Raw genomic sequence first — 12,908 nt, 5'->3', positions numbered from 1 at the left:
CCTGTATAACTACCACAGCTTTGGTCTCCCCACACCAAAATTAACAGATTTAAACAACAGGGCTATTACACGCAATGCTACCTCAATAGAACAGGAAATCACACATCCACTAAACACCTACCTCATCCCACCTCCCTCAGGACGTAGATACAGGGCACCGAGGTGTAGAAGGGCTAGCCTTGGGAAAAGCCTGATCCCTGCTGCTATAGCGGCCCTGAACAAAAGGCCTCGCTGAACAGAGTGCAGACTTTGTTTGTATGAATGTTGATGTTGGTGTTTGCTTGCAGTGGATTTCGTGTTCTTTTTGTGATTTCTATGTTAGTGGAACACAGGAAGAGCTGTGGAAAATAAGTTTCCCAAGGGGACAATAAAGTCAAAAGTCAAAAGTCTAGTCAAGAGTATTCAAGCTAGGAATCAGTTGCTTGAATTAGCTGTTCTGACTCAGCTGTATACCTAATAATTAATCTAAAAATGTTTTACCTTCAGATATATCCATCCGCATTTGCACCATCCATTGTCCTCACAGTTGGTGATGGATGGAGAAGCATTGCATTAATGTTATAAGGTCAGATTCTCTTTTTTAGGCCTATGAATTACAAATGTAGCATCGTTTTATAAACTGAAGCTCCCACCTTGTTCAAGATGTGAGCAAAAAATGTCCAGTCTTCATTACATAGCATATGAGATTTTAATTAGATTATAAAAACGGAGGCCTTTATTTGAGGCCAGTCTTTATATGAGGAAGGTTTCTGGCATTACATGTGAATGACGAAAAGCATCAGATGCAGTTACATGGCCTGAAAAAAACAGCTTGTGGATCTAAAAAGTTTCTTTTGAAGAAAGTAAAGTTATTTATTTTTCATTTCAAATGAGTATAATTATGATTATTACTATTATTTATTATTATTGTTGTTGTTTATATTAATAATTGTTTTCTTTTACAAGAAAAACACCACTTGCTTAAATTGTTTAAATTGATCCTCTGTATAAAATGTGAAAAAGTTCAAATAAACAGGTCTTACCTTCATAAATATTAACCCATTTATATTTTGTACTTTGATTCTTCTCAATTTCTTTTTTTCCTTTTCTCTAGTTTTTTTTTTCTATTTTAAATGAGTATAATTCAGTTTATTATTGTTTTTTTGTTCATTAATTGATTTATTCTCCTATCTTCTTTTTTCGCTCTCTTTAACAAGAATAGCGCCACTTGCTTTAATTGTCTAAATTGATCCTCTGTATATAATATGAAAAAAATTCAAATAAACAGATCTTTGAAAAAAAAGAGAACTTACTTTCATGCTTACTTATAGCGGAAAGTTAGATTACAATAAAATAAATCAGATAAACAGTTCCAAAGTGTACAACAGTTTTATTGATCAATGATCAAATCAAGCTTACATGATTACAAGTATACAAGAAATCACTGAAACTTTGACCAGTGAAGACACTTCTTCTCTCTCAAAATAACTGTCTCACCAAGGCTGCTGTAAGTGGTGGTCAGATCTGCGTTGAAATGAAGGCAAAATTATTTTTCAACATCCGTAAAAACTTCATTGAGCCCATGCGTGTGAATTTAGATGGATTACATTGAATGGAAAACTACCCTCCCAGGTGGATCTAGTACGTTTGCACTTTTTCAACCCAATATGGGTCCTGAATCACGGTTTAAGAAAGCTGGACTCTGTGGCACTTTCTCTGCCTCTGGGAGTCTTAAGGTTAACTTACACACAATCATCGGCTTGCCTCCGCTCTCTGCCCTCTGTGTGTTACAGTCATAAAACAACAATCAGTTAATCTGTGGTTACGTTTCAGTCTAACCCGCGGAGGTTAGAGAGAGGATCGGAGAGTGGGGAGGAGGGTCAGATAGAGGGGAGTAAAAGACACCTCATTACAGTCTGTTCTTACTTTCATGCGCACATATGGCACTCATTGAAACACACTCACACATACACAATAACAGACATGATCATGCACACAGACGGTCCTCTCCTCTCCCTGTCCCTCCTGTTATTTATGTAGGCCAGGGTGAGTCATCCTCATGGGCACACATCCAGGCTCGGCACTATCTGATATTTTACACAACTGTACAATTGTGGAGTGGCTCTGAATACAGCTCTATCATGGCACTAATATAAAACTTAGTAAATCTATAGAAATGTCATTCTCTTTAAAGTTGTGTCTAAATATACGATGATTTTACAAAGGCTGGTTTCACAAAACTCAACTGGGTAAATATAAACGATCAAGGAGGGAGGACGTGAGCTGCAACTCATCCCAGTTATCATAATAAAGCAATAGCTAGTCTGAAAGTGACGGTATATTTAATTCAGCTAATACTACTACTATCCATCTCATCACTATCATCTCTCTCTCTTTCTTATTCTCCTCTATCCCTCTTTCCAACCCCAACTCGGTCGAGGCGGATGGCTGTCTAACGTGAGTCTGGTTCTGCTCAAGGTTTCTGCCGTTTGAAAGGTTGTTTTTCCTTGCTGCTGTAACGAGGTAAATACTGCGAGGAGCAATGCTCATGGCGGATTAAGATGAGATAAGATCGAGTCCTGTCAGTAAGAGGGGACTGGATCGTATCCTGTCTTGATGTTGGGTCTTTGTTAATAATTTAACATAGAGTATGGTCTGAACCTGCTCTGTTTGTAAAGCGTCTGGAGATAACGTTTGTTGTGATTTTGATTGATTGATTGATTTTATCCCAGCTAAGTAACTGGAATAAGAAGGTTTCTTTTTATATATATATTTCATGACATCATTCTTTCCTGATTTATGCTAGCTGTGTAATTTTTAGGTTTCTATAAACAAATATTTGTGGTTGATCATTCAGATAGAACTTCAACTCTAGCTGCTTCACATCAATCAACAAAGGTAAAACCAAATCAAATAACTCTGTGTATGATTGTTCCAAAGCTTACCTTAAAAACTTACGTTGACACAAAACTACAGACTACTATTCATCAGACAGGTATGGTGATACTTTTGAAAATTTGATGACAACAGTGTTTGTTCATATTCGGCAGATAGCGGCAAAAATAAAAAAACTATTAATCCAGGCTTGAGCTCAGTCTGGCGATGAATAAGGACAAGCTTGCGACAGGAGGGTGAAAGAAGGACAGCTTTTGTTGTCTGTGTAATTCAAATTTAAATTCTAAAATCTGATGTTGTATGATGCTATAGTCTTAAGACCAATACAGATATCCATAATGGAGAACTCTGAGCATCATACAACAGTATTAGTTATATTTTTCAACATAAAAACACAGCATAAACAAAGGAACTACACACCTGTCTTTGCTTTTCTTTTTAAAGTGATGAGAATAGATACAAAGTGTGAGGATTTACAGATTAAAAATCAATAAGAAAGTGCTCTATAGTGCACAAAAGATAGTGTATAGGACCATTGACTCGAAGGTTCCTCTGATTCACCTCCGTAGACGTGGCAGACTCCAGCGACAACAACTACTACTATCCGTCTCATCACTACCATCTCTCTCTCTCTCTCTCTCATTCTCCTATATACCTCTTTCAAACCCCAACTCGGTCGAAGCAGATGGCTGTCTAACATGAGTCTGGTTCTGCTCGAGGTTTCTGCCTGTTAAAAGGAAGTTTGTCCTTGCCGCTGTAACTAGCTAAAAACTGCAAAGTGCTCTACTCATGGTGGATTAAGATGAGATAAGACTGAGTCTTACCCTGTCTTGACGTTGGGTCTTTGTTAATAATTCAACATAGAGTATGGTTTAGACCTGGCAATATACAAATAAAGATATGCTTATATTCTCTTCAGCAGATTTGTCAAACATGACTTTTTTGACTATTAATGAATGTGAAATCATGAAGGCGTAATTTAATTAATGCAGCAATTATGTATCTACACTGGCACACACTAAATAACTTGACACTATTCATGTGACAGGTTTACCAGCAGTGACTCAAAAAGGAAAAATATTTCTGCTTTTCTTTGAAGCTAATCAAACAAGTTAAGCTTTAAAGCAGACAAATTCTAAAAAGACATTCCATCTATGTAAGGCAACCATTTCTATTCAGACTTTGATGACAATTTATGAAGTTCAGATGTTGAAAATCTTTGTTTATTGACTGCTGCTATTTTCTTTGGATAAAAATAACTTTTAAAATTCTCTAAATTTCTTTTCGTGGTCTTTATGGTGTGAAAATAATGGATGTAGAGTGGAGTGATTATCCATGTTTGTGAAACCAGCCTTTAGTCTTACGGAGTGTCCGCAGGAAGTTAACGCTTTACTTCCTGCTCTGATTATTGACTGCAGCGTCAAGTTAATCTTAGTTCTGGTACATAGCGGCGCAGCTGTAAGGCAGCTTGTCATAGGCCACCGAGAAGCATGACCGTCAGTTGATCCTGATGATCGAGGTCCAGGTGTTGGAGTGTTTGTTTGAACTTTGAAATTTAAATCCATTGCAGGCAGTAAAAGGATATTTGGAGGAGGGAGTTATTATTGGTCTGACGCCATCAAGTCACAATCAAAGAAACTGGAGTGGAAGATGAAGTCATGTGTTATTTTACCGTAAGGTGTCCATTGGAAATAAAAATAGATGTGAAACTGGACTCCTGCAGAGGATAGTGTTTGCTTAGCAAGTCCACACCTGAAGGAGACAAAAATATTATTTTTTTAACAAAGTTATATACAATAAAAAAAAATAAAGGTGTGCTGTAAATATGTAAGATAATACTGATTTGTTTAGAAAGGAAATGTTGAGATGGTCATGTCCTGAGATAAAGTCAGATCAGCTATAAATACCAAATTTGTTGACATGAACTTCTCTAAACTTGCATTTATTTTGAAAGGCACTTTTTTGGACTACTCTTTCTAAAATTATGTGTTTAATATATATGTCCCATTTGGAAAGACAATTGTGGATCAGTCAGTTAAAGATCATAAGGAGCAGCTGATAGAGAGGAAATCGTTGGTACCTTGACGGTGCTGTCCACAGCCCCAGAGAAGAGGCGCCCTCTGGAGACGGCGAGGGCTGTGACACTGCCCTGATGTCTGAGCAGGGTCTGGGTGCAAATCATGTTGTCCATGCTCCACACCTCATAACAAACACACGAAACAAGAAACCATTAAATACTATCACATATACTATCTTTACTCCTTCCCCTTCTTCTTGAGGGATTTTGTTTTACACACCAGGCTAACTCTGCCACAGCAGTGTCAAGTCTTTGTGCTAAGCTAAGATAGCCTGTTACTGTAGCTCCATGTTGTTCGGTTTGTACTTTCAGGAGCAGGACTGATGATTGACACGTAAAAGAAGTCACATATTGGAAAGATATTCACCTTGAAATTAAAACCTGTTTGTGTATAGAACTACCCTTTGAACCCTCCTACTTCCTATTGGGAAGTGGATGAGGAGTACAGTGCCCATTCAACACTGCTGAGGGTTCTGCTTTTGGCTTCAAAGACGATCGACACAGTCCCCCTGTTAAGGCAGCAGCCCCCCCTAAAGTTATAAAGCGAAGAAATGAAATGAAGGACAATCTCTATACGGAAAGCATCACTGCAAGATTACGGTTTGAAACTGATGTATTACAGATGAAGTGGGCACCTGTTGCTTCATCTCTATTCAGTTGACTTTCTGATTTGTAATATACATAATTATCATTATTCATTTATTTTATTATTTATTTATCTATTTATTAGGGGTGCAACGATACACAAAATCCACGGTTCGGTTCAATACGTTTTCGATACAGAAAAAGAGAAATTTCAATGCCCTTCTTTACTTGTAGTTTATTGAAATTACCAACATTTGTTTCAGCTCAAAAGCACAGTTTTTAAATCAAATTAAATGTATCAGGGGCTGCTATATCTGACACATGTTCTGCTGTGCATGGGGGGGTTGCGTGTGTGTGTGTGTTAGTGGGTGCGTGTGTGTGTGTTAGTGGGTGCGTGTGTGTGTGTGTGTGTGTGTGTGTGTGTGTGTGTGTGTGTGTGTGTGTGTGTGTGTGTATCTGTGTCTGTCTGTCTGTCTGTCTGTCTGTCTGTGTCCGCATCTGCCGTGCACGATAGAGAGCAGAGGAGAATTGTGAACACGCGACTGTTAAGAGACAGAAGTGACATCCCGTCATGTAAATACGATAGATAACATAAGGCTATTTAGTCTGTCAATTAAAAGAACAAGGTTTAGATCTGATCCATGAGAGAGGGAACCTTAAATCACTTCTGCTTTGACTTCCAAGGGGGGGGCGGGACCTGGCGGACACTCGTGCTTCCCTCTCGTGCGGGCGCGCGCTCACACACATACGTGAACATATGAACCCAGCAGGCCGTCTTATGGTGAAATATATATTTCCAGATGAAGCACAGTTAAAACAAACGTGACCAGCTTGGACTGAATGAATGTGGGAGGAGTGCGCAGTTTGGTGGACCTGCGCTCGACAATGCAGCCCGGAGGAGTCGAGCGCAGATCCACTGAACTTTCAGCGCAGAGCGCCTCGTCACAAGGTGATAACATTAATTTGTGTATTGTTCGGTTCATAGGGCGTATCGAACCGTGACCACTGTATCAAACGGTTCGATACAGATACACGTATTGTTGCACCCCTACTATCTATATCACTTAAATTATTTTAACCATTATTATTTTTAATTATTTGAATTTATCAATTTAACTTTTCTATTTAATTTTATTATATTTCATTTATTTATTCATTTTATATGTATTCATTTATTCACATGTATTCATACAAATATATATAATTAATTTCATTATTATTTTATATATGATTTGTGTTATACATTATTATTATTATTATTATTATTATTATTATTATTATATTTTATTTTATCATTTATTTATTTTTCGTTACAATTTATTGTATCTATTTCCATCACTTATATTATTGTAATTATTATCTTTGATCATTTGTATTTATGCATTAAACACTTCTATTTAATCTTATTATATTTGTATCTATTTATTTTATATGTGTATATGTATTTACTTATACAAATATATGTTATCTAGTATTTATTGTATCTTATATGTGATATATTTTATTTTATTATTTATTTATTTTTCAGAAAATGTATTGTATCTATTTCCATTACTTTTTTATTATTCTAATTGTTATTATTTTTGATTATTTGTATGTATTAATTTAACTTCTCTATTGAATTGTAATATATCTATTTATTTATTTATTTTATCATATTTATTCATTTTTATATATACCAATACAATTATTTATTATATATTTTAGATTATTATATTATATATTTTAGATTTACTTTTCTCTTGCAGACTACAGACTTTTTAAAATGTATATTTATTTTGTTTATTTTTAAATTGAAAAATTGTGCATGAGATCTGCCTCTATTATGTGTTGTGTCTGCTGAGTCTAATAAAAGAAGTTCCAGAAGAGAAAAAAAAAAGAAAAAGGTCACAGTGTCTGTACTCACCCTAAGCGAGCGGTCGTAGGAGGCGCTGAACACTTTGGTCTGGTCAGGGGTGGAGATGACAGCAAGAGCATAAACTGTTCCCACATGGCCTGTCAGTGTCCGCACTTGCTCTTTGGACTCGATATCCCACACCTACAGAGAGAACACACCTTCATTATCAGAGTCATCATCACGAACACATCAGTCATAGTGGTGCAGATGTCCAAGTTGAATTCAGTCTTAGTTTATTGGTTTTATGAAATGTCACTGCTCGTTAGAAGAGAGACAACAGCATGTTTCAATAGAGCCAACAACAACCTCATGCCCTCCGAGAGAGGGCGAGACAGTTTGGCACATCAAGCAAGACTGCAGTCAAGTAAACTGGAAATAAAGCAAACACAAAAAAAGTCTACTATGTTCACTACATGTGTGATTCTGTGCATCCTCTTACATGAATGAGGTTCTCATAGGTGCCACAGACGATGTGATGGTTGGTGACGGCGATGGAGTAGACGCTGCCGCCGCTGGTCTGCAGGACGTGAACACACTCCAAAGACCGGATGTCCCAAATCTGACACACAAAGGGAGATAAAATGTTACTGTTGCTATTGGCACTTAGCATCAGTGAAAAAAAATTACAAATCATGAAAGTGCAACATCTTGCTTTCATAACAAGCCTTTGAGCTTTGTCACAAGCCTTTCTTTCTCTGTCTTCTGCTGTTTTTGGAAGCTAGAACGAAAATGGGGAATCTTTGGCCTGGATTGATAAAAGAGGCCGACTGTGTTTTCTAGAAAATGTGCACAAGTAACGTATTCCAATTTACTTAAAGGTGACATATCATGCAAAATTGACTTTTTAATGGTTCTTTACCTGAAATATGTTTCCCTGGCATGTCTACAAACCCCCCAAGAATGAAAAAAATCCATTCTGCCCCTGTTCTGATTTCTACACCTTTCTGTAAATGTGTGTGAAACGAGCCGTTTCAGACTTCCGTGTTTTTGTTACGTAACAACAATATCCGGTCTGTCACGGAGTCAGAGCTCGGAGCTTGTTCAGCCCATAGACTGTATAAAATAATACTGAATCCCTCCCCCGTTTTTCATTACCTGCACAAATATGTGCCAACAAGGAGCTTAGGAGGGAGGCATGCTAGTTGTAGGCTTTCTTAATAAACGCAAAGGTCGGTTTTACTCCCCACGTCTGCAGATTTGAAGATATAGTGGATGATTTTTATTTGTCATGGATAAGTGCTAGCGCTAATTAGCATAGCCACATAGCTATATGTTCATAGCTGTAGCTGTGTACCAAGACACACGTCGACATACTGACAAATAAAACAACAAGAAACACTAAATCTGTGACCAATCCTTCATAAAAGGTCCTGCTGCCTTTCTGGCAGAGGTCGGTTCTTTTTCTAACTTCGTTCGGTGTTTCACTATGGGAATCGCTTGTGCGTGACCTACCATGGAAGCTCCAATGACACCACGTCTGTCAGAGACAGACAGGTCGGACTGTGCTAGGGCCCCGCCCCTCATATTAATACAGCCGACCCAACCCTCCCAAGTCATTCTTGCTTTCTTCCCGTGAGAAAACACTATTCAAGCTCCCTCAGCGCATCTAGGCTAGCTTGGTTAGCTGCTAAACAGTTCTTAGACGCCCCGTTAAGGATCACGTCGCCGAACGCAGTTCCGGGCTTGGTCTGGATTTGTTGAGTAAGTACTTCATACGAAGTAGATTTATTATTACATAGGTTTTACCGGGACAGTGTCCGCGTTAAGGCGAGCTGTTCCACCGGGTCCCCGTATTAACTTACCGAGGTACCGGTGCCTGTGTGAATTTTACCTTTCGGCTAACGCGTAACGGCGAGTCGGATTCGGTTGACATTAAGTTGTTAGCTGAGTCGCGGAGTGTTGCTAACGTGTCACGACGAGCATCACTGTTAGGCGGACATATTTAGCGCGGGCTAATCCCCTATTGCTACCGTTCTTATCAGGCTACCGCGTAACGGCGCGCCTTATACCGACTAAATATCAGCGGATATTTTTTCCCCTTTCCATTCACGATGTCTTCTACCGAGACCCCAGCCAAAGGGCCGGAACCGAAGGACAAAGAGGCTGTATCCCGCCTGTGCCCCGCGTCATGCGGGTCTTCAATCTCAGGCAGGGACCCTCACCCGATGTGCATAGCATGCATGGGCGCTAAACACGCTCGAGCATCGCTGGCGGACCCTCAGTCATGTTCTCACTGCGAGTCCATGCCTGAGAAAATCCTGGAAAGGAGGCTGAGAGTGGCGGTTGCCAACAGGCAGGACCCATGTCTGTCTGGAGCCACCCCTAAAGCCAGCACCAGCACCCATCAGCCGCGAGCTGAGATGGACTGGGCGACCATAATGGAGACTGACTCCCCAGTTATGCCTCCTTTGTTCGAGGAGCTCCTCGACCTGGAGCGTGGAGAGGAGGATGCAGAGGATGATGCAAACTCTGACCTCCTTGATTTGAATGAGATGGAGGATGAGGAGGATGACTCCACATTCCCCACTCAGCACTCCAGACCCCCAAGTGCGTCTGATGCTGCTCCCCAAGTGGACAGCAGCCTTTATGAGGTCTGCAAACGGGCTGCAGCAAAGCTGGGTATCCAGTGGCCTGCAGCTGAGGACGCAGAGGGGGCAGAAAGAGATTTGTATGACGGTAAGAGGCTGCCACCAGCCCAGCCGGCAGCAAAACAACTCCTGCCACCAGTGCCTGCTTGTATGAAGGAGATGAGCCGGTACTGGTCCAGCCCGTTTAAGAGTAAACTCCCTGCCAAAGGTTACTCTAAGCTGGAAATTAAAGGAATGGGTGAATTGGGGCTGGCCGAACCCCCAAAGGTAGAGCCTTCAGTGGCTTTTCACCTTCACCCTGACCGCCGCTCTGTGTCAGCGTCCAGCAGCATTTCTCTGCCAGGCAAAACAGAGCGCCTCACAGCCTCTGTTTTGCAGAGAATGTACAGATATGCTGCACAATCAGTCTGCTCTCTGAACGCTCAGACTCTACTCTCTGCATACCAGGCAGAAATGTTGGAGGAGATGGGCCGGCAGCTGGACTCCGGAGCCCCTAACCCGGTTCTCTGGGACGAGATCTGTGTTGTTAATGACCTCATCCTGCGCTCCTCACGAGGCGCAGTGCAAGGTTGTGGCCATGTGATGGGACTGGCTGTTGCAGGTGAGAGAGCTCTATGGCTGAGCCTCTCAGGCCTGAGTGACGCACAGAAAATTGAGGTTATGGATGCTGCATATGACCCCTCCAAGGGTCTCTTCGGCCCAGCGCTGGAAAAAATGAGGGAAACCAGTACCCTCAGGAAGCAGGAAGGCGAAGCCTTCAACCTCTGCCTGCCCAGGAAACAAGTCCCTCGCCCCCCTCAGGCTCAGAGGGCTGGCTTTGCTGCTTCTGCAGCAGCAAGGGGGAGACCAATGGGTGCCAGACCACAGAGGCAGACAGCTGGCTCACAGTCTAACCAGCAGCCCCGGTCAGGAAACCCAGGTCCATGGGGCAAACACTCCTTTGCAGCAGTGGCTGCGAAAAATCGCCCTTCCCACCCTGGGGAAGGGAAGAAGAAACGGGCGACCTAACGTCCCTCGCTTCTCCCTCGCCATCAAAGCGAAGAAGGGTGGAGCAGAGCCCCCGAGCTCTTGTTTCAGAGACCCTGGTGTTTCCAAGTTCTCCAGGAGTCCCTGCCTGTTCTCTCTCCCCTCAAGTTCTAGAAGTGGAGAGTCAGAGGCAAACAGTTTTTCAGTGTCACCAAGCACTTCCACCCTGTTCAAAAATAAAGTGGGCATTCTTGCATCCAGGCCAAGAGCCAAGGGCGAAATGCCTCCACAAAAACAAAATAAAAACAAAACAATGTTGTTCCCCATTAACTCCTCTGGGGGGAGCTCCTGCTCCACCAAGAGTAGTCTCCCCTCAGAGTCGGGACTCAGGGGTGACGGCACTCTCTGCCCAGGTAGACCACTGGCGCGCATGCGCAGTACATCCCTGGGTCCTGTCAACCGTTTCCAAGGGTTACAGACTACAATTCGCTATGAAACCACCCAGATTCAACGGTGTGTTAGTTTCAGTAGCCAGAGGGGAGGCGGCACAGGTCCTAGAGGACGAAATAACATCGCTGCTAAACAAACGAGCGATCAGAGCCGTCCCGGACGTGGAAGCTCAACAGGGGTTTTACTCCCGCTACTTCCTCGTCCCAAAGAAAGGGAGCACATCACTTCGCCCCATTCTGGATCTCCGTGTGTTAAACAAGCACCTACGAAAATACACGTTCAGGATGTTAACACACAAAGTGCTTTGCCGCTCCATCCGTCCGGGCGATTGGTTTGTAACAATCGATCTCGCGGACGCGTATTTCCACATTGCAATTTATCCCTCGCACAGGAGGTTTCTCAGATTCGCTTATCAGGGAAAAGCCTACGAATACCAAGTCATCCCGTTCGGGCTGGCGTTGGCACCGAGGGTGTTCACCAAGTGTGTGGAAGCAGCGCTGTCTCCGTTACGGAGCAGCGGCATCAGAATATTCTCGTACATAGACGATTATCTGATATGCTCCCATTCACGCGAACAGGCAATCAGAGATTCGGCTGCGGTGACAGGTCATCTCAGGAATCTTGGGTTCAATATAAACTGGGGGAAAAGCAGATTACAACCCAGTCAATATACAGAATACCTGGGGCTCAGCATAAACTCCCTCTCGTATCGTGTCACGCTATCAGAGGGGAGATTAACGTCTCTCATGCATTGCCTCTCCCTTTTCGAGCGGGGAAAAGTCATATCATTCAGACTATGCCTACGCCTGCTCGGCCTCATGGCTTCAGTGATATCTGTAGTGCCCCTGGGGCTTCTGATGATGAGGGATTTTCAGCGCTGGGTAGCGGCGTTGCGCCTCTGCCCGCGCAGACACCTCAGCCGGCGAGTGAAAGTAACGCCGACGTGTTTGGCTGCGCTCCGCCCGTGGAGGGACGCTGCGGCTCTCGCGTCAGGCGTCGCGCTCGGCACGGTGTCATCCAGGGTAACCATGACGACGGACGCGTCCCTGTCAGGCTGGGGAGCGACCTTGTCGGGCAGAACAGTGAACGGTACCTGGAGCCCGAGGCTGGCTCAGGCCCACATAAATGTTTTAGAGCTTTGGGCAGTGTTCCTAGCTTTACAGCATTTCCTGCAGTTTATCCAGGGTCACCATGTTCTGGTGAAAACGGACAACTCCACAGTGGTGGCGTATATAAACCGCCAAGGCGGGACTCGCTCACTACAGTTACACACGTTGGCTCGGAAAATGATCATGTGGAGCAGCACACGGCTCCTGTCACTTCGAGCGACGCATGTGCCAGGGGTGTTGAACAGGGGGGCGGATCTTCTGTCACGGGGGAACCCGCTATACGGGGAATGGACACTCCATCCGCAGGTGGTGGAACAAATATGGCAGAGATACGGCCGGGCAGCCGTAGATCTCTTCGCCTC

The 12,908-nt window shown here is 42.7% G+C and overlaps 1 protein-coding gene across 2 annotated transcripts in view; it reads right to left on the bottom strand.

Moving 5' to 3' along the window:
• Nucleotides 1-1,352: 1,352 nt before the first annotated feature.
• The window catches only part of traf7 (TNF receptor-associated factor 7), a 31,769-nt gene continuing 20,213 nt past the window's right edge, over nt 1,353-12,908 (bottom strand). For both annotated transcript variants that reach the window (XM_034711290.1, XM_034711292.1), the window contains 5 exons: nt 7,873-7,992; nt 7,443-7,574; nt 4,955-5,074; nt 4,547-4,626; nt 1,353-1,503 (listed from right to left, as the gene is read on the bottom strand). In XM_034711290.1, the coding sequence (XP_034567181.1) occupies nt 4,612-4,626; nt 4,955-5,074; nt 7,443-7,574; nt 7,873-7,992 (387 nt within the window). In that variant the 3' untranslated portion in view covers nt 1,353-1,503; nt 4,547-4,611. The remainder of the gene's footprint in view (nt 1,504-4,546; nt 4,627-4,954; nt 5,075-7,442; nt 7,575-7,872; nt 7,993-12,908) is intronic.

The sequence above is a fragment of the Notolabrus celidotus genome, chromosome 20 (genome assembly GCF_009762535.1).
Source record: "Notolabrus celidotus isolate fNotCel1 chromosome 20, fNotCel1.pri, whole genome shotgun sequence".
NCBI classification, from domain to species: Eukaryota; Metazoa; Chordata; class Actinopteri; order Labriformes; family Labridae; genus Notolabrus; species Notolabrus celidotus.
Note: the sequence above shows the minus strand (reverse complement) of the source record. Positions and strands in the feature narration are given on the sequence as shown.